This window comes from Coturnix japonica, chromosome 1 (assembly GCF_001577835.2).
Source record: "Coturnix japonica isolate 7356 chromosome 1, Coturnix japonica 2.1, whole genome shotgun sequence".
Lineage (NCBI taxonomy): Eukaryota > Metazoa > Chordata > Aves > Galliformes > Phasianidae > Coturnix > Coturnix japonica.
Genome location: NC_029516.1, coordinates 48,138,359 through 48,160,843, shown reverse-complemented (window position 1 = coordinate 48,160,843; position 22,485 = coordinate 48,138,359). Strand labels below are relative to the sequence as shown.

General features: G+C 41.3%; 2 protein-coding genes across 5 annotated transcripts in view; one reads left to right on the top strand and one right to left on the bottom strand.

The window, feature by feature from the left end:
* The window catches only part of LARGE1 (LARGE xylosyl- and glucuronyltransferase 1), a 275,468-nt gene extending 266,752 nt beyond the window's left edge, over positions 1-8,716 (bottom strand). For all 4 annotated transcript variants that reach the window (XM_015863596.2, XM_015863603.2, XM_032445042.1 and 1 more), the window contains exons 1-2: positions 8,606-8,716; positions 7,050-7,136 (exon numbers count right to left, since the gene is read on the bottom strand). The gene's annotated coding sequence lies outside the window, so the exon portion shown is untranslated. The remainder of the gene's footprint in view (positions 1-7,049; positions 7,137-8,605) is intronic.
* Positions 1-20,153, top strand: part of LOC107314420 (translation initiation factor IF-2-like) — a 78,720-nt gene extending 58,567 nt beyond the window's left edge. Inside the window, exons 2-3 of the mRNA XM_032446083.1 lie at positions 8,583-9,651; positions 10,107-20,153. Of these exons, the coding sequence (XP_032301974.1) occupies positions 8,583-9,651; positions 10,107-10,278 (1,241 nt within the window). The 3' untranslated portion in view covers positions 10,279-20,153. The remainder of the gene's footprint in view (positions 1-8,582; positions 9,652-10,106) is intronic.
* The last annotated feature ends 2,332 nt before the right edge of the window (positions 20,154-22,485 follow it).

Sequence of the window (22,485 nt, the reverse complement as noted above, 5' to 3'; positions counted from 1 at the left end):
GACAAGAAAACACCAGGGAAGCTGGATTTCTTGCAATCCACAATGAATGACTCAGTTCCTGCCATGTTAGATTCACTTCACCTCCTTAAATTACAATCTCAAAGCATGTGCAGTGGGATCTGACTCCATCCTCCTAGAGGCTTCTCTCTGTTGGTGTTACATGCTGCTGTAAAATTTTATTTTAGCACTTCCAAGTTAAATATAAAAAAATACTTAAAACAAATAATTAAAACACCTCTGCAATTAAAGAGCAACATAACCTGACAAACAGTTATGTTGCAGAGAATTGTTCCAGCTGGCCCATGTTGCTGCAACCAATGGATCACAACACAAGAATACAGCTACAAGAATACAAATTATTAAAGAATAAACCAGCTTTAGTCAAATGACAAATTAACCAAGATGAAAAGTATAACTTTTAAAAAAAAGAAAAAAAAGCACAAACTATCAGCTTTCAAACACTTTAGCACACTCTTCAGTATTTTGTAAGCTCTTTTGGGCAGGAAACAGTTTCACGCTTTGGAATTTCTACCATCTCCGCTCAGTTGACTGGCAATGTGAAGACTGACTGTTGATTGACGTAACTTGGCTAGCAGAAGCTGCCATTGTAGTCACAGCTATACTGACAGAAACAGTGTTTTTATCTGATGGGTCACATGTGGAGACTTTTTTTAATATATGTGGTTGGGTTTTTTTTAGGTATGAATAAATACAAGGAATTAAAGATCTGGGTGCAGTTGCACAGCTGTGATCTTGTGGGGATCATGGAGATATGTTAGGAGGGCTTGCTCTATTTGACTGCTGGCACAGGCTTTTAGCAAGGACAAGCTACAAAGACAAGGAGATGGGAGTCAACATCCTGTATGCCAGTGAGCAGCTGAAATGCATGGACCTTTGTCTGAGGATTCATGATGAGTCAACCAAGGGTTTACAGGCAAGGATCAAAGAGCAGACCAGTACACTGTAGTGGGTACTTGCTATGGGCCATCTAAAAACACTGCTGTGTCAGAAAAGTTCTGGCCACGCACCAGTGCTTAGGCTGATAGAAAGGAAGTACCCTTCATGTACACAGAACTGGTGTATTTGTGCTTCACCCAGAATAAAGGGAACCCAAGCTTCTAGGTGTGTTCATAATATTAATATATAACTGCTTTCTATAGTACATTCATAATTCCACTACTTCACCCAAAAAAAGTCAAGATGCTTTTCCAAATCATATTACCCCCATACAGGGCCTTAAAATAAATATATATGAAAGCCTGGATGAAAAGGAAATGGAGAAAAAAAAAATGAAATCATCAACTTTCATCAACATATCAACCTACAATGCAGAACAAAGCTTAGGAACAAAATGCAACAGAAAATACACCACACAATTAATTATTTCAGGGAACTCTTGATACTAACTACAGGTCTAGAAATCTTTATTACTGAGATAGAACACATTTTTCAATCTGACAGTGGGATACATACCTTACAAGCATGGAAGTAACCTTCTGCTGAGACAGATGCTGTGCCTGCCCCTGCTTATCAGTGCTCAAAAACAACCTAAAACTAATATAAAACTTCACCAATAGAAGTGCAGCATTTTTACCAGTTAGCATCTATCAATAAATCAGGGCAGATTTTGGTCTCCTTAACGTTCACTTATGATGACTTCTGCTACATTTGCAGGCTCAATGGTCTGTGGCGGTTTCACTCTCCAAGTTTCTTAGCACCATCCATCCATAGATAAAACTCTATATACTTAAAGAACATTAATCTACAAGCTTTGAAGACCAAGATATATCTGTTTACTCCTACAAGCATTCTCCCATTTCCTTCTCCCTTAAACATACTATTTTCTGCTTAGAAGAAGAAAAACATCCCTGTCTCCCCTTGGTCACAGCACTGCCTCTAAATCAACAGAGAACATCTGTAACCTCTACTAGGATGAGCTTCATTTATCCAGTTAAATAACTTACAAATATTTGTTATTTGATTGAAATATGTACATATGCACATATACATTAAAAAATATATTACATGCTGAGTACCAGAGACCTTGCTTTATCATCTAAGGCAAAACTATATTAAGCAATAATTTTTTGCTAAAGACACAGGTGTTTTCATATGCTCAAAGCACAGGACGGTGACTCAGAAAAACAGTGCTCTGCTCTTTGCTTTTTGACTGACCACCTGGGGAACTCTGCTCAAATCACTTCACCTGCTGAGCATCAATTTAAGTTTCTACACTGTTCTCTAGCTCATCCTAAACTGCACTGTAAAGTATTCAAGAAACCCATGAATTTATTTCCACTTCATGACTAAGACTGAAAAATTGGCAAAGTTATACGGCACAGGAAAACTTCTGTCATCACCTTCCATTTCTCACATACCAGTGGCACAATATTACTACTTTGTTCATCCTCATGAGGAAATAAATGTTAGGAACCTCCTTCTTCTCAGTCCATTGGCCATCTGCACATAGTTACATTGTTATTGTAACATAAATCAGGACCTAAGCTTACTGAACTGTATTTCACATCTTCCCCTATACGATGCAAGTTTATGTACCTCAGATGACACACACGAGCACTGGCATGACAGCAGTGGACACTGGCAGTATAAAGAAGCTGAGATTCTACAATCAACTGACCCAGCAGGGCATGCAAAAGCTGCGAGGCTTTGGATAGCTGCAGCAGAGATGCAAATTGCCAGATGGAAAACCACATTGCAAGGAAGTAAAAGTACATAGTTTCTCACCTTATAAACCAGGTGCAAGGTGATCTGATTTTGGCCATGCAGGAGTCATCCCTAATGGAAAGCTTTTATATGAGAAGGAGGTGCTACAGTGATGTAGGACCTACACTGCTAATTTAAACAACGGGTGTGAAAGACCCAAGAAGGTTGCTGAAAGCTACTGTTTTAACCTACCAGCCCTTCAGATGCACTAAGCTTATAGTAAGAACAGGAGAAAGGGAAAACTGACCACAGCATTCATAATGAAATGCAGTAACTTAACCTGCTGTTGGTTTGCTTCTCTTTTCACAACCAAGATCTGAAAGCAACCATGGAATCATGCAAACCTATCCTAGACCACAGCATAAACACTGCTTCTTTCTTCAAGTTTTAACCACAAGATAATTGCTGGATGACCAGTTTAAGACAGCTGTATCTGAAACGTCCTCCATTCACATATCTGATTTCTGCTTGCCAAAGTAATGGTTCAGATTGCAATACAGTGGTCTGAAACTTGTCACAGGATAAACACCATCAAGTACAAAGCTCTCCCTTTCTTGTCTGTCACCAGGCAACTTGTTTTAGCCCCTTCTGGGTCCCAAATTATGATGGACTCAGTATCAGCACCAATTTTATTTTTCTATCCCTCCTTTCTCTGTTTGCAGCCTCCTGTGTTTTGACAAGATACATCTTAATGAAGACAGGCATGCTTCTACCACTTCTTTAAGCTGATCATTTTGTTGCTTTTTGAAAGCTAACGTCAGTCAGTATGGGAGAACACTGCAATTTTCCAAGCATCTACAAGTACTTATGGCATCATCATCATCTACAGATTTCTACTACTTGGAAATCATGGAAGATGAACAGATTTCTCATAAATGCAGTTGATGTTAAAAAGTTCAGGAAGACCGAGGATAAGGACATAAATTGTAAAATATTCCAATAATAACAACAGAAAAAAATGCACCTTTGCAGGAGTCTCATCCATCAGTGTTCCAGCTCTCTACTTCAATAGAGCAGCATCTTGTTGCAACACACTCATTAATGAAGAATCCAAAACACAATTTTACCCTTTTAAAGATGTAGCAATCAATTTTATCTTAATTCGCAAGCTTGGTAGCCAATATTTTATCCTAGAAGACTTGCCTTAAACAAATGATAACCTCCCTGCATTTAAATCTGAGTCATATTCTAAAACCAGTCTTGGGACTGAAAGAAATACAAGACTACAGAAACAATTTAACTTCTGCTTGCAGGGATAACGTCAGCTCATTTTCTACAGTAAATGAGAAGCCTAAGACTTCCTTCTGTTTTAAAGCAAATGAAAGCTACAATACTTAAGAGCAACATGATCTAAAGAACATATTTGAGGTTTTTAGTAGTACTAGGATGACTGGTTTTAATTTCCTATTTCTACCCAATGGCATTCATCCTTCCAGTACCTTGGCCTGAGAAAACACTGAATTAAACAAATTCATAAACTGAAGTTCAGTAATTTCTGAACACAGAATTCCATTTGCAGTATTGATCATCAGCAGCATTAGCTGAAGTCAAAATGGAAAATTGTCTCCAAAGAAATTGATTACTGATGTTACTGAGGTTTAGGGGCACATCACTAAGTCAGAGAGAAAACTGAAAACTAGCCAGGAAGAGCAGATTTGAAAAGCCTGAACATCAGCTGGAAATTTCACCTCTTCCAAACAGTTCACAATTCTTCTCACTCCACCCATTCGTACTTTTTATTGTAGGGTGAGAAGTATTTATTTCTCCAAGTAGACATATTAATTCCCAAGCCCCTAAACAGGTACAGAAGTCTATCTAGAAATTTCAAGTAAACTCAAGAGTTTCCTTTTTTAATTTAAAAGACAAAAAAAAAAACAAAAAACTGGGAGAATTGAAGATTTGTGGCACCCACCTCCTTACAGCACTGGTCAAGAGATGGGAAGTACAATGACAGAGAACTCCTTTTAACAGTCACCTACTTTTTTTTATTACTATTTTCAAGTGTATCTATCTTACATGGAAGTTGGCAAGACAGACTGCACCCTTCCTGTGCTACCTCAGATCTTCAGCTTCCGCCAGGCTACGTGATTAAGTCTGGATTTTTCCTATTGCACTAAACAGACAGACATTGCTGGGGCTCCTCTCGCCAATATAAAGTGCGGCTTCTACCCAGTTAACTCCATTGCTGTGGGAATAGCATCTATATTCTATAAAGAAAAAGTTATTTGGAAATCACTGTAAGTAGCATTAGGTCAGACACCGTCAGGTCTGCAAATTAAAGCAGGTAAAGGAACTATTCTACACTGTTTGCTTCTAATTCTGACACAGATGGCACTTACACAAGGATTCCAGACTTGGCAGTTTTGCTTCAAAGTCATTGCCAAAGCCAGGATAATCCTTTCCATCAAATTTCTCTTTGATTTCTGAGCCACCAAGTTCCCTGTAAAATATAGTTTGCTAACTGTTACTCTCTTTTCACAACCATGCATTGAACAAGCTTTGACAAGAGATACGATAGACTTCCAAATGCTAAGCCAAGTCATGCCAAAAGGAGTCCCTATGAAGTACAATGCTCATTTCTTATCCCTTATTCCCAGGTAACTGGGGAGGGGCACAAGGAGCACCAGAATGAAGATAAAAAATGGCAATCAAATGGGAAAAGCAAAAAAGGTTGAATAAAATTACTTTCCCTGATTGTAGTTCTGTCTCTCCAGCTCATAAATTACACCAGGTGTGGAATAATGAAAAAAAAAAAGTGACTGATTTTTAAAGCTAGCATTCACTGCAAAAAGAAAGATGGGTTCTAACCAGATAATTTACCAGGGGCAAAAAATACTGCATGTGTTTCTGTATGTAGGCACAAAACTTGTTCAGAAAATTCTTTAGCCACGGAATTTGGCAAATAAACATCATGAGCAACTCAGCGGAGATAAACTCATACATGACCAACAGTGAATCTGCATTGGCCATTACATCCTCATCTCGAGCACTTTGTGCTACTATTGTCAACACACATGGGTCAAAGGAAAAAGCAGATATGACAAATCTCATATCCTTACAATGGCTAATTTTTAATTAATTCTAACACAGTTGATGAAAGGTCTTTAATCAAAGCCAGCAATGGCTCATTAACAGGGACCTTCACACAAACCCAGGTGCCTGGGCACAACAAAATAAGAAAGATAAGGTCCATATGCTATTCTGGTTCCAGACAAGCAACTCCCATCAACAGAGTTCACCTGTGGATTGAGATCAGTGTAGACAAGTAAGACTTTGCAGTCAGGTGTAATATGATTGAAAGCGCAGCAATGACAGCAGAACAGCAAGATCTCAGACTGCAGCAAGTAAGGGTTTGCTGAAGGGTAACAACCCATAGGCAAAGAAATTAAAGGAAAAAAGCTGCTTACCCTTGGAAGGCCTAAGGTAAGCAGAGATCTCCAACAAGATACTCTTGTCTCCACTGCCACCCTTAAGTGAGGTGTGGGAAGGGGCAGATCTTGGCCTTGCTCATTCCAGTCCCTCAGGTGCACTGCACGCAACTGAGCTCCCCTGGGTTGGCCCTGCCTTCTCACGAGGTCTTTGATCACTGTTTCAGGCCATGACTTAGCATTTCCACTACATCAGCTTGTAGATTTTACCCATTATTAGCCTTCAGTTAAAAATCATCTTGCAAAACAGCTTGGATTTCTGTCAGTTTTGTGCGTGTTTAGGATTACCCTTTGCAAGGCAGACACATACACACACAAAATCAGAGTATGAGAGTAGTACATCCCATTAAGGGTCTACTGACAATCATTTAGTCCATTTAAAACTAAGTAAATGGATGAACATTTCAGCAAGAAATAGTCAAACAAATGGCACTTTGGAGTTTTGTTTCTTTAAAAACATATTTAAGAACACTTACATTTAGCAACAGAGGTGTACATGAGAAGTGCCGAGTTTAGCAAGTTCCTAACGTAATTCATTCAGGAGAAATACTGCTTTTGCTAATATTAAGCCCTACACTCTGAAATTTCAGCAGATCAAGACTGTGACAGATGTCAGTGTTGCCAAAAGACACACAGTCATTCACAACCACTCTGCACTTTAGCTTTTAGAGGGACTGTGCTTTGGAATTAAAGCAGACTGAATAGCTGACATAGAGAATCCAACATATTTGTGAGTAATAGTATTCTGAGTGCTCATTAAAGAAAAACTCAGTGCAATTTTCTCCAGACCAAAAAGGAAACCCTTACATTTTCACAACATCTGAATGCCAAAGAAAAGTTTAAATTAATATACCTAATACTAATAAATGAATAATAGATGAAACACGAAAAACCTACCAGTCCTGTTATCCATCAGAGACTCTGCTGATCCTGCAGCTTCTACATGACTTGCAGCCTTGCTGATCAGGGGCTGTTACAGGACACCTAAGCAATAAGAAATTCACATTTCAAACTTGTAATACTTATCAGCAACTTGCAGTTTTCAAGAAGCCCAAGGAGACCTGTTCCACCTTGGTCATCTCTCCATTTAAAACAACAAAACAAAAACCACAACAGAGGGAAGAAGCTTGCGGAGGGGGGTTGCTTATTTTGTTCCTATAAGTAAACCTGCCTCTGATAACTTATCTTTGCTTGCAGCAGGAAGCACAGAACAAAGCAAAATGATTTTGTTACAGTATTCTCCCTACTCTGAACTCATCCCCTGCATTTATACATATGATTTTGCCTTTAAGCTTACAGCCTAATAATGAAGCAACAGAAGCAAGGAAAGAAGACTTCGCTTCATAGGTGTTATTACATTAATCTGTTCATTTTCACCAATGAATGGGAACAAAACCCACACTAACTAGTCCCCCTAGCGTACCTTTGCAGTAGGAGTCTAAAGAATATGTAGCAAATCGCTACCCTGCCTTTTTATGTGAAGTCAAAAGCTTGCCTTTTTTTTTTTTATTTGCTATTAAGACAGCCACTTACAGAACTGCAGGGAAACCAGGCAACCTTTCAATTCATTTTCCTCGTTTCTCTGCTGCTTCTGAGCAAGTAAAATTATATTATACAAACAAAATTACTCTGCATCCAGAAGATTTCACTAAATAAAACCTGCTGACCTGTTGGCAATTGCCAAGTATGGCTTTAACGCAGCACTCTGTTTAGCCTGGTGCTTTCTCTTCCTTCTATCAGTAAAGCTGCATTTTAAAAAAGCTACAGGACTTTGGATTCATCAGTTTTTCTACCCTGGTGCCTGTACCTCCCAGAACACATTAGTGACGACCGGTACCTTGAAAACGTTCTGTGATAATTTAAGAGTACAACAAAAGTGCTGTGCAGATAGGCTGTATGTACACTACGAGGTTTACATCTAGTAACCACAGCCCACATGCCTCCCCAGGCTAATTTTTTCTTAACGCACACTGGGGAAGAAGCGGGCTCTGTCTGCTCTCAAGCAATAACCCCGCGTTCCAAGTTGAACAAAGCAGAGGACGCTGCGTTCAGGTGAGAACGCGAATCAAGACCGCTCGCCTGACGCTCTACAGAGAACCCGCTCGCTTTCTAAAAACAAAACGGAGCACAGCCTCTCCAAAAAGAGTTACATAAGGCGCTGCCAAACTTCGAGTCACCTCCAGCCCCGGCGAGCGGGGCTTAACGACCCGAACCAGGTGACGCTCGGATACGAGGTGACAGAGCAGCCCGCCCGGCCGACAGCCAACGGGGCTGGGGAACCCTCGGCGTCCCGGACAAACTCCGGAGCGACGGGCAGGTGCCTCTCGCAACCGGGACACCCTCCCAGCGCAGCTCCCGGTTCGCCGCTTCTCGGCAGCCCGCAGAGGGGCACTGACTGACCGATCGCCCCTCGCCCTCCCCTGGCCCCAGCGCCGACACGGCCTCACACTCACCTCCCCCGGGCGGCAGCGGGACGCTCCGCGCCCCTTCCCCGTGCTCCTTTCCCCCTCCTCCTCCGCTCCCGGCGCGCAGCTCCAGCTCCGGTCCCGCAGCCGGGAGGTGCCGCCCGGCGGTCCCGGCTCTCCGCGGGTTGCGCGGGGAGGAGGAGGGCAGCGGGGAGCTCCTCGCTTCTCCCGGGATGCGCCGCCTCGGGCTGCCTCCTCCTCCCCCTCCTCTTTTCACGGCCTCCCCACTGTCCGGAGGTGCCGCCCGGCCGTCCCGTTCGCCGTCCCCCGCCCCTCTCCCCGCACAGGCCCCGCCGGCGGCCGGCAGTACCCGGGGGCGGCGGGATATTCCGGCCCGGCCTCCTCTCCTCTTCTCTCCCCGGGGCCTGCTGCACGATCTCCGCGGGGAGACGAGGCCCTGCCCGGCCTGAGCAGCCCCGGGAAGGTCACCGGCAGCGTGCAGCCGGGAGAGGAGCGGCTCCCCCCGGCCCCGCTCCTAAAGCCGCCGGCCCAGCCTCAGCCTCAGCGGCCGCTGGGTGCCGCGCTCCGCCCGGGCTCGCTCCGTGCCGCTGCCCGGTGCCGCCTCCAGCTCGGAGTGCCAGGCTGCCCCCTTCCCTTTCTTCCTTCCTTCCTTCCTTCCTTCCTTGCCTCCCGCCCCTTCCCCGCTGCCAGACTTCCCCCGCCCGGTGCCAGGCTGCCCCCTGCGGGTCTCGCCGCCCACCGCCGGCAGTACTCCAGTGCCGGCAGAGGGGTCCTCGCCGCAGCCACCGCTCTGCCCCGGGCTCAGCGGCAGCTGCAGTGACTGTGTGTCTGTGTCATGTCTGTGCATGGGCGGGAGGAGGCGCGGCGCCGAGGCGGAGCCAGCCCATTGACACACCGCCCAGCGACAGGCAACGAGCGCCCAACCAGCGGCAACCGCGCACCGACCGCCTTCACCGAGCGGCGCCCCCGGTCCGCTGTACCTGGACCGGGCCGGGCCGGGCCGGGCCGGGCCGGGCCGGAGCGGGAGGGGCAGAGAGGGGAGAGCCGGCCCCGCACGGGGCTGCACCTCAGCGGTAAGTGGAGGGGAGCCCGGCCGCGGGAGATGCCCTGCCCGTGAGCATCGAACTGCATTTAACTCTATTCGTTGTTTTTATTCTTTCTTCTAATTCTCTCCGTGAGATAAACCGTGTGTGCGTTGCTGAGGGAGGTGTCTGAAGCTCTATGGGAAGCACAAGCAGGACAGAAATTCCGGGAGGAAGCCAGTGTGAACGTAGTTCGAAAGACGTTCATCCCTTCCTAGGGTGGAATAGGAAGGAAAGTAGGCACGTGCTTTGGGTACCAATGTAAGTAATCAGAAGCAGGAATAACAGGGATGCTGTTCAGTGTTTATTGCTTTCTTTTTCCAGAATTCCAGGAAGAGTTCTTTCAGAAAAGAATGTTGTTCTGTTACAGGTACTACAGGTGCTAATTTATCCTGTTCCGTCAAGTGTTTAAATGCTATAATCGATCCTGAACTTATGTTTTGCAGTACACTCTACCAAAATACTGTGAACTCAGGAGCAGATTATTCATGGGAAAATAGCGTTTGCCAGACTCAATTAAGACTTTGGTCCATCAACTGCAGTGCTCTGCCACCAGCTGTGCCCACTGCCCGATGCTTCAGTCAGGAGTGGTATCAGATGAACTGCAGTAAATCATGAAGTTGAATGTAACATATACAGGTTTGTCTCCATAGTTTTCATGAGCAAATCAAAGTCAGAAATGAGCTATACTGCAGTGAGTTACTCTGTCCATGCGCTTAAGTGATGCAAAAGGGTCTCCTATAATGAAATAACATCTTTGTCTTTGCTTGCAATTGTGAAGGTTTGCAACTGCTTTGGTGGCAGTCGTGATGAAAGAATTGCTGGGGATGTATGGAGGAGGACCCAAGACTGTCTGTATGCTTTCATTATTAAGAAAGCCACGTTGTCTACTGCCTACCACTGGAAATTTGAGTGGATTCATATGTTTTTAGTTTCATGCCGTGTCCTAAAGATTTGTGAATTTCTTGCTGGATCAATAGGTAAAGGCATAAGAGTGCACATATTCAGACAGGTTATAGCACTTTCACAGTAGCAAAGCATCACTGAGTACAGTAGGACTAAGTCTGTTCGTAAGACCTTGAAAATTTACAAATTAGCTGAGTGTCAGTGAGAACAAAATTATTTCCAGTATAACCATTTGATGTGAAAGAAAGGAGGGGTCTGAGGTCCATAAATATTCAAGCTAAGAGCGTACGTGGAGTTCATCTCCTGTTGGGACCAATGAAGTCTTTTTTACATTCTTACAGTTGCTTCATTGTTCTAGATGAAGTCAACCAGTATGAGCTCTTTTGAGAAAAAAGACAGTGCTTTGTTCATCAAGTGACATCAAATGCTTTACTAGTGCATTACTTCCTAGCTTCAATTATAGCTAAAACATTCTTGAAAGCTACTAAGGTGTCTCTGCCCAAATTACTCCACAGACACTCCTGTGATTTATGAACATTTTAAATACATGGTAAGACTGGTGCTGCTATGTCACACTCAAGGTTTTGAACATGCATGGACAAAATAAAGTTTTCCATGAGCTGCTTTTGTGTGGAGTTAGTGAAACAGCTACTTTTGTATAGAAGTTAACCGTTCTGGATATTGTCACAGGGAACCAGAGGCTGATTGGATTGTGTTAACTGATGTACTAAAACACAGAAGGTTGCAACTCTTTGTTCATAAATCATCACTCTTGACTTCTAGATGTGAAATTGCACAACTGTTGATGATATCAGAGTACAAAGAGCAAGACTAGAAGTCTGGAGCAAGTCTCAGTCTTTGACGTTCTTCTTATCTGCCACTACAGTGAACACAGGGCTGCTGAAGGACTGACTGCCCGACATCTCTTGTAGTAGGAAAGATGTTTTAGACAGGAAATGACTGAGATATAATCTCCAGTGGAAAAATAAATGTCTAGGTCTTGCGTGTAAAATGGAAAGTCCATTACATAAGAAGCTCTCCCTTATGGACTCTAAATTAAAGTTTAATTGAGAACAAAACACAACAAACAAACAAACAAAAAAGACACCACCAAAATAAAAGCAGCCTGAACAAAATCCAGAGCTCTTGTGGCTGTAACAACTAGGGGAAGAATCACCTTGATAAAATTCATACCTTTAAGTGAGTAGAAAACATCATGAAAACCTAAAAAATCTAGAATTCAAAGAAAAATAAATTATTAAAGAGAAATGTTTGTCTTTTATGCCAAAGTCAATTTCTGACAATAAACTGAATGTTCTGCGATAAATTATGTTGAATTTCATGCACATTTCTCCTGGAATTCTGTTGTGCTTCTGACCCAAAAAGGAAAAGGTAAACATGTTTACTTGCATCTTAGCTAAGTGTACAATGCTACAGTCTAAGAAAAGGTGAAGGAGAGGGCTATTTTCCTCTACTTGTTTACTTTGTACTGCAGAGAACTGTTTACAGATTTTCTGTTTTATTGTTGCTATCAGTTAACTAATTTCCCTTTGTTATGACTTAGTTAAATGGAGAATAGTTGGGGTTTTTTGTTTGCTTTTAATCTGTTTTGTTTTTAAAGGAAGGAATAATGCTTTTTAAAACCATAACAAATAGTGGTAAGAAGTAGAAGAGTAAGTAATTTTATGAAGTTAATCTAATTTGACAGTATTTTTTATAAGTTGAGGTCTACCAAGATGGTCAGGTCTGCATTGCTACTTATCGATGACTGTTTTGCTAGTCTGTCACATACAACTCAGAAAAGATTTTGGTTTTTCACTCCATAAAGTTAACTCTAATATCTCCTGAGGTCTCAGTAGTGTGTAAGTATATCCTATAAAATGAATAATAATTGCTGTGTTTAAAGTGATGTGCTTTTGGTTCATGGTTTTTTGTTTTTGTTTTGTTTCTGATGTAGTCTTCACACTATTCTACTCGCAATGAAGTTCTGGATAATGTACAATAACATGATTTGTCTGTGTTAACATGTATCCTTCCATTTACTGAAACTTCTAGCAAAGAAAAGCAACACCGGACAAAGTTTAAGTAAATTTGCTTAGCTAGGAAGATGAAATTGACCCAAATACTCTTACAGCCTAAATCAAGGTACGTTGAAGTAAGTAAAGCAACTTCAGTGATTCTTCTAGTATTCAATCTAGACTGTCCTTTGTGTCCTAATCTGTGTTATGGGAAAATGTGTCTACACATCTATACATACGCTTTTGTGAAGCTTCTTTTTATTAATTATTTCTATTTGGTTCACCACAGTCCCAAACAAATAATGGATATATTGTTTATCTCTTGTTATACAGTCTGTTTTCTTTTGTTGCGTCTCCATTTATTCTCCTGCTGTATGAATGCTAAATGAGATTATGACAAGCCTCAACTAAGTTGTAAACCTATATAATTAATATCTGCTATCCTTTCTAGGAGAATTCAAGTGCACAATGTATTGCTCCTTCACTCTTTGCCTTATGCATTTAGATTTTAATTCATCTAAGGAAACCTTTTACTTCTCAGGTAAAAATGAGGATCAAAACAAGATCTTTTATTTCCATTAGAAGCACTTAATGGTCTTCTCGTTTTTGGAAGGCCTAATTGTTTCCAGAATAGCTTCATTAACTTCTGAAAGTGTTACCAAGACAGGCGTCCCCAGAGCCAGGATGCTAATTAGAAGGAAAACTGGCCTTAGAGTATTTGAAGAATTGTGTCTTCTTTAAAAGAGCAAGAAGGCTCATTCAATCATTGACAGAATGTTTCTGCCAAGAAGTAGGAATAACTGCCAGTTATACAGACTCAGAGAATACCTGTGACAAATGACTTATTCCCACAGTCAAATGACTTCTTCAGACAACCAACAACAGGAAGCTCTCTGACGATTAAGTGAATAGTACTAAGATGTCCATCAACTTCAGTGCAGTCCAAATAATGTCATTCATGGCCAACTTCATCTGTCAGCTCCAGTATTCCTAATTCAGTGGGTTAAGCGAGTTTGGAGGGTGCTTTGATTGCTTTTTTAGATGCCAGAGCAACAGTAGTAGCACATTTGGTCTTCATCATGTTCACACTGGCTTTATGTAGAAGCTCTTGTATGTCCAACAAAAAAAAGCCAACCAACAAACCTATGCAGAACTGAAGAATAAGTGCAGATATAAAATGTAAACAAAATTAAAATAGATGAGTGGTAACAATATACATCCTAATATCTATATAAAAATACCTGCATTAAAATTAAGTGGTGTAGGGAAATAAATTACTCCAAATTTAAGTAAGAATCACTACCAAATGAGTGAAATAAGAATACAAAAATAAGTGCCCACAATTATTAGTCAGATACTAGAAGTTCTGTATTAGTGTGTATCTCAGATGTGTGCTGTTAATAAACTAAAATATTATTTGGCCAGGACTGAGGTGTGACAGTGAGCTGCACTGAGCTCTCTGTGGCCAAGACTGTCGATTCTAAAGGAAGTTTCTGTGTTTTTGCTGTCATTTGAAAAGTTATGAACTATGATCTGGACTCGCTACGCTGGCAAAAGAGTAGGGAAAGTCACCTCGTCTCAGTAGTAAAACTGTCAGTAACAAAAGGATGATTCTCAGTTTCTCCACTAGTTACAGGGAAGCTGATACTGAGGTCAAACAGCAAGGCAAGACCAATACTAGTGCCAATGAACATGTCAACATTAAACACCATTTTTTCAGAGAATTACTTTAACACTTCAATATTCTGTGATTCAGGTGGTATCTGGACACAGTAGAGGTTTTTTTCATTGATTCTTAGATGAAACTAAAGCTGTTAGACATTCTGACTAGGCTGGACCCAGAAAAAGGACAGTCCTTCAGTCTGAAGGTGACATTGAAGGACCTCAGCAACAGATACAAAAAATCCCAACCAATTCAACCACACAAGTGCTAGCATTGCTACTTACTCTAAGATTGCAGTCTGTATCAGATTGCGTGCTGAGGAAAAGAGTAAGCTTTCCCCATCATGGATGGCATCAGAATTCACTACTCCTGCAGTACCTAAAAAATAAAGACCAGATAAAGACAAGTTTCCAATGAAATCAGCATGCATTTAAGTCAGTTAAATAAATTTAATCTACAGAGAGGAAAAATAATTATAAATATCGCTTCTCTAGCACACAAGATCACAGCAATACAATTAGAAATGTTACTGGCATGGTACCCTTTCCCTGTGTTGACAGTATTTCCAAGTGTGCTGCTTTATTGTTTCTGTGCTAGATTGATATTAAAGCAACTACAATGAAAGTGAATGACTTGAAACTTTTCCAATACTAGGCTTGATGCCCATGGCATTTTGAAACTTTCTACCCACCTTCTTCCAGTCAGCTTAACCAAAGGCAAAACAGACGCAGCCAAGACAAGTGTTCATTAGTACGAGGTTCTGTATTTTCCTACCTTCTCCATGATCAAGGTGCAAAACATGGAGGCTTTATGATGAATGCATTGTTAGCTCTACTGTGGCAATCAGTAAGTTGTACTATAGGAGAATTACACGTTTTTATCAGCTCACTGAAAGGAAGGACTGGTTGCAAGTGATATTTGTACAGGGCAATCTTTTGAGAGGTAGATGGCTGAGAGGCAAGGTTGTCAGTAGCTGGACCCTCAAAGGTAGTTTTATATTAAGAAAACACCTGAGAATCCTGCTAGGGAACAATGCCATCAGCGTGTGGGCATAAATAGATGGATTTTACTTATGTAAGCTCTTTAAAATCCCTGTGTGATTAATAGAAGCTTGATAAAGGGGACAGCTGCATTTGTAAAGAATCTGTACCCATTACATGGACTCATACCTCTTGTTCTTTCTAAGCTAAGAAAGCTCATTCTCTCTTGAACTGTTACCAGGCTTTTTGTGTACTGATCTCAAAGAACAAGTGATTTCTAAAAAATCTTTTTTACCCAGCACTATGGGAACAAAACAGTTTTTCTTAACTGGTCGCCCCTCTGTATTTGAGCCTAGTTGGGAATGGTTACTGGAACTAACAATGGACAGTTTATTTCTTCCATGGAGAACAAAACAGCCTTTTGGGAAACACTAATTTTCAGTTTCCTTTGCTGCACTGAGCCCAGTAAGAGTATGTTTTCTATGCTAAAATGTTAACATATTGGGCTGATTAACGTCCCTTGAAAAATATGATTACGCAACAAGATCAGTAGCCTCACAGTTCCATACTTTCCAGTTAGTTTTGAGGTAACATACAGGTATGTTCTGCCTTTTCTTTTGATAACCTTCCATTTTGTAAATAAAAGTTCTAAATTCAGAAGAGAATATTTACTGCACCAGTACATCTGTATCAACTTCATCCCCCTCAGCAAGCTGCTAACTCTACAACTATACACAGGATTCCATTAGGTGCACTCCGTTTTATCAGGAACAGATAGATGGACAGGATGAAGTGGAAAGTGTAGATTCAGTAGGACAACCAGTTAATATAAATTACTAAGAAACACAGTGCTAAAAATATCCTGTCTCCATTAGTTCAAATTCACACCTACTCCTATCTGAACAGGAGAGAGAAAACAGAAATCTCCTTCAGCTTTCAAAACTTCATCTGTCTCCTGAGAATCAAATCTTCAGCAGGCAGCACCAGAACCGTACTATATTCCTGAAGGATCCACTCTTCAACACCAGACTGCCAGAACTGGAGAGTCAGAGTCATAGATAACTCTCAGCATAACTTGAGGGCAGTTAAATTCCCTGGGGGCCTTGTATGATGGTGTCAGCCTGACTGGGTAGTAAAGCAGACCACCACTCCTGTGGGTAGTTAGTTAGAGCGTGCACTTAATGCTTTAGTCTCTTCCTGTTCCTATGCCTGTTACGAGCTTTGCCTCTTTTATTTTCACAAACCAATTGCTTTCTTGAAACAGACATTAGGTCCCGATGAACCACATCAGCAGTGCATTGGCAGTTTAAATCCTGAGGAAAGGACATTATTAAGCAAACCAAACACCAATGATGGTACTGAGTGGACTTGGAGTAGACAGTGAACAAAGGGAAAGGAACCTAAGACAGTTGCATCACATAGTTTATACTGTTCAGGTGAAACTAACACAACAGTACACCAGGCTGGAATGTAAATGGAGGAAAGGTGGGTACAAATGTCTTTTAAGCTGTTTAAGTTAAGGCTGTTACTGTGAAAAATTGCATAGCTTCTAATTAGAATGCATGTTGAAAATTCTGCATTATAAAAATGGAAAATAGAATCTGAACATGCTGCGTATCGTGAATCCAACTGAACAGGACTCAGAGAAGAAATTACAAATGTGTTTTAGCAGTCACTGCAAATTATCTCCTGGGTTCTTTATATATACATGTTCTTGTGGTGTCAAGCTGCAGGAACTTAGGAGTTTTGTAGAGCTTGTTGCAAGTGCAGTGGCTCAGTAAACGTCTGAGCCTCTTTTCAACAAGACTGAAGATCTCACCTTTGGCCATAGTGAGTTACCAAAGACCATACCATAAGACCATACCATATACCATATGACCATACCATAGACCAGCACCATAGGGGTGCTGAGACCACAACTCTGAAAAAGTTGTGCAGACATACTCAACGCTGCATGCTGCAAGTTGGCTCAAAATAAAAACAATATTGCTTTTATGGCAATATGAAGACTTTTGCAAAAGACCAGCCCCAGGTGCGGGCAAAGTAGGACACAGTCTGGAACAGCAGAATGACTGTGGTCCAATAAACCACATTGTCCATGCCTGATCTGTAGTAAACTATTTGCCTCCTCCTACTGCTGTCACCAGAGTACAGACAGGGTGTCTGGTATGATGTCTGTCCACTGCTGAGACTGAGGGTCCTCTCCAGCAGTGCTGTATATGACAACATGCTACCCACCCTCATAGAAGCACCGGAGTTGACCAATACTTCACTGTATGGTCTCCAACCTGTTTCCATCTCGTTCCTTTCCCTTGGCAACAGCATCCCCATCCCAATTCCCTCAGCTTTGAGGCAGAAACAGTGCTTTTTGTGTGTGTTGAGATTGTTGAGCTTGCTGTGCTTTTTAGGAACGGGTCTTAAGTATATACCACAGCTTCACAAGGATTAAATGCTACTGTCATGTTAGTTCCTTGGTAAGTTTTGTCAAACAAACAAAGATAGCTTTTAAAGAGAATGGGAATGGTGGAAGGCAACCAAATGCAGGACAACACAGTAGCAAAATATGAGTGGAAATCAGATGTGCATGCGCTATTTATTATAATTAGCGATTATTTGATGGTATCACTGCACTTGTAGACTAACATGCCTTTTTTTTTTCTTAAATAATAATAAAAAACTAAGAAAAATTGTGCTAAGTTCTTTTACCAAAAATAAGTACATAAAGGTGTTACTCTTAGGTAGTTATGAACAAGACAGAAGTGATGTCATACAGTGCTATTCATATACCACACAACTAAACTCACCAGCTTTCTGAGAGCAACAATCAAAACAACATTCTCTCCCCTGCCCAGAGCAGACAGATCCATACATTCTATAACCCTCAGATTTCCACAAAATACGGGTCTCATTGTGTTCAAAATCGTTAGACTTGGTGAATGAGTGATGCAGAACCTCCTTACAGAATTGCAGTATGACACTAGAAGTGTACCAAAAGAGGTAAATCTCATCAAGCTCTGAATCTCTCCACTGATTTTTGGCAGGAATGTGCTCTATTCCCTTATACTTAGTAGATCCTTTGTTCAAAAAGAGAACTAAACAGTTGGAATTGTTTATCACATAATTGTTTCAAAGGAAACCAAAAGATGCTGTAGTTAAGAAGTAATTAGGCAAAATCTAGTACTTTTTGAAAACATTGCTCTGGGGAATAAGTTCTGAAGTAGTAATTCATGTGAAATAGCTAACCAGTGTTCTGTTCAGAGGGGGAGAAAAGAAAAGCAAACTGAGTTCTGCTCTTCTATAGCTGTAAGAGTCTCTTCTAAATTTGTGATCTTTTCATATGTTTCTGGATTCCCCCATTTTGTTTAAGCAGAAATTCACAGATGCAAGTGGAAATATCTGGACAGTAGGAGGGAGTAAAAGGTAACCAGCATGAAGAGCAGCTGTGGAACACAGGCAAGACACTGGTTTCACTGCTTGCTTTTTTTGTTTTTTTCTTCCCTAAATTATTTGTATTGGTGAGGTTTGCATTCTGAAAGCTTTAGCACCCTGTTAATGCAGATTCTCATCTAGGATTATATACATTTAAATCCTCGGACTGTTGTAAGTGGTGAACATTAGCAACCATTATTTACTCTGCTGTTCTATAAAAAGCAGAGGGAATACCCGAAAGAGGATATTTTCCTTTGGCAAAAGGACACAACCCGATTAGAATGTTATGTAATATTAATACTCATTTGGCATCTCTACTGAGGCAGATCCAGAAATTCGACACCTGTGATGGTGGTGGCAACTGCATGCCAGAAAAAAACGAAATCGCCTGTCTGAGAACTTTTTACTGAGTTGTTCAGAACTGACTGGTAAAGGTAGCTGAGAGGGAGCACATGGGAGGTAAAGAAGAGAGGCTGCCAACACTGCAGGAGTCCCTTTTGCGTACAGTTATGACAACAAGGGAATGTTACAGACATAAGTAGGTATAGGTTAGAAGAGGACCAGGAATACTGACAGATACTCCTAGCCTCTACCAGAGGCCAAGTACCCAAACTTCATGCAAACACTCAGCAGAAAAGGAATTAGGCAGTGAGGAAGCGACCAATTCAAAGCATTTCTGTGATGGAGGTTAAGTCAGGAACCAAGCCCAGCCTCCATGTTGGCAGGGCAGTGAATCCACTGACCCAAGTGCAGTCCCCATAACTTGGTAACATGAGCAAAGACAGATTCAGCAACAAAATAAAGCACAGCAAAGAACCACCTCCACAGTCCAGCCAGGCAATGTAGTCAGGAGCAGAGAGAGCTGCAGCTTGGGGCTGAAATACAAACCTGTTTGAGCCAAAGACTGGAGCAAGCACAGGTGATACAACATCCACATAATTCAGAGCAAATGTAGGTTCCCAGACCTGAAGTTAAATAGCTCTGGAACATGGGAGAGAGTGGGCATGGTCCCAGATGGGGCAGGTGTGGGCAATTAAGACTAGTTAATGTACCCAGGACTCTAAGAGGGAAAAGAAAATGGCTCTTAGTTTCTGTTGTGTTATATGTCTTTCTGCTTGCTGAGAAGCAGGAATATGAAATATGTGTTTATGGTTCATCAGAACAATAACTGCTACCTTAGCAGCAGTCATTCCAAAGAGAATAGAGAGAAGTCTGTAGACAACACCACTACCTAGTAAATAGGGATTACAAAATTAAGAGCAGAGGAACAAGTAAGGCTTACAGAGAATGAATGAGACTTACAGATGGGGTAAAGGAGTGGTGAATTCCCAGGAAAAGAAGGCTTGCAGAGGAAACATTAATAGTACATGAGGGGCAAAAAGTGGGGGAGTGTGGCAAGGAGAAAAGATTGCAGTGTGGTGAAGAAAAAGTCTGAGGTGGAAAATGGAGCAAGAGACCTATGCAAAAACAAAACAAAACAAACAAAAAAAAAAAAACAACAAACACACACACACAAAAAAAAACCCAAAACCACAAAGGATGGAGAAAAAAGAGACTTTGCTGTTTTGGAGAACTGAAGGAAGGTCATTAAACTGAAATCTGGGAGAAGATCACAGAGATGAAGAAGGGAAGACTGAAACCATCTTCTGAATTCCGTCTCACAGATCATTCAGTGCTCTGAATGAGTCAACAAATTTCTTCCCATTTGTGGAACCCTCAAAATACCTCTAATTACATTTGTAATCTCTCCTACAGAAGTGTGTTTCACTTGTACCACTCAAGAGCATCACAACTAGAAATGATAATTATTGTGCCCAACTGTCCCATCAGTAACCAACCTGAAAAGAATGCCCAGTGAATGTGACAACAGGCAGTGAAACGTTAATGAGTAAAATAATGATAATCCTATAGATATTAAGTGGGAATGATAAAACAGCCATGCTGGCTCTTGCTCACTCTAAGCTTGTGCATCAAAGAGGTATAGTCAGTGAGTTTCCAAATGTTACAAAGTGAAGCAAAAGCTGAGATAAAAGGGCAGAAACTGTCTGTGATCTGATCTTTACTGTAAAAAGGGGAGGATATTTTATGAACTATCACTCTGAGCACAAATAAATGTAGAATTTAAGAAAGAGCTGGTGTATATGATTTATAAATGAAGTATAGAGAACAATCCCTGATGCGTAAGAATTCTTTACAGCCTGCAAGGACTCCTGTCCACTTTTACAACCCAGTACAGATCGTGTTGCAGAGTAAATTATTACATGTTATCTTCTGTTGCAGATCCATTAACATCCAAACAGATTGTAAAGAGATTATAAAATGGTCAGTGCACTTGTTGCATAGCAAAGCTCTTTAGAGGTGACAGTTTATCCTGATTTCCTGTTAATTTGGCAAAGACTGAAGTTCTAGTCTTCATCACAGGCCAACACATGTCAAACGGGATGATCTGATGAACACTGACCAATGAGACTAATGACACCTGACTATGGGAAGTGCTTCTGCCACGTTGGCACTCCCAGTTCTTCACACAATACACAATGAGAATGTTCTCAGCTGCTTTTGGCCCTCCCTGTAAATGGTTGAAGACTCCACCAGAATTCAAATGAAAATGTCTTTATCACAACATTGGTTTCTCATCTGTTTTTGATCACAGCTTTATTAACAAAAACATTTTTCCAAACAAAACAACACAAACAGCAAAGGAACTCAGGGTGAGACTTTAGACTCAGCAGTTGCTGGCTTTCTTTCTCAGAACTTTTCCCCATCTAACAACCCACACCTATCTCTAACAGGAAGGAGATTCTGGCAGATTCCAACCTCTACTGTGTACTGTGAGTTTGGGGCAGTCTGACTTTAAGTTCAGATAGAGATTTTTATGTTATGAAGGTTTCATAGCTCTTTCTGTAGAATGGGATGCAGAGGAAGCATCTAAATTAGGTAAATGTTGTCACAGCGGTTGTAATGCAAAATCAGACTAGTTAAAATTGCAGAGGGTGCATTTTTCAGCAAAAGTGAGATATGCCACACTGGGTTTAGAGTCCTCAATGAGAGAAAAGTAGCACTGGAACTCCATGACTTCAAGAGCCTATGGGAAAAAACAACGTCTTTCTTGGAGAAAGCAAACCAAACCAGCTGGTAGGGAGGGGTGATGACAGATGCTGCAACTTCTGCTTTGAGGTAGGAGGGAGAACAGATGAAATGAAGGGAACATGTTCCAATATAATAGACAGCTAGAGTAATAAGGGTTCAGGAGATAAAAGCAAAGGAAAATAATGCAGTGGCTCAGCATATTGGAAGCTGGAGCTTAATGTAGAGCTACATTGTCTTTTCACAGGCAGATACAATTTTCTCTTAATGAGAATTTTATTATTTTTCCCGTCTCTGTGGAACTGAAGGAGCAAGGATCTGGTGTCTCACAAAGGTAAAGTAACAGCCAGACTACCCCACAGAGTGTCAGAGAAGAGAGGTTTGTAATGGTGGCGGCAAGGTTTCCATAGAGGATGTAGACTTTAAAGAAAACTACTGGTCTGAAAATGCTATGTGTCATAATTTAAGTTTCAAGCTGAGATGGATGGAAATGTCACACTGAGAAGGAAGGATGATGGGGTTGCTACAGGACTAGAAGCCAGTAATGGATCACCACATGGAGACATTTTTTCATTTGAGCATTAACTTCACTGTATCAGTCCTGTTGATCTCACCTCTGAGTTTACATCCTTATGCCCTTAGCATCCGCCTATGCATAGTATGTATTATGTTAGAAGAAAAAAGAATTGGAGAATGCTTTCTCATGAGACCAAGCTAAGCAAGATGTGTGTCTGGCAGCAGC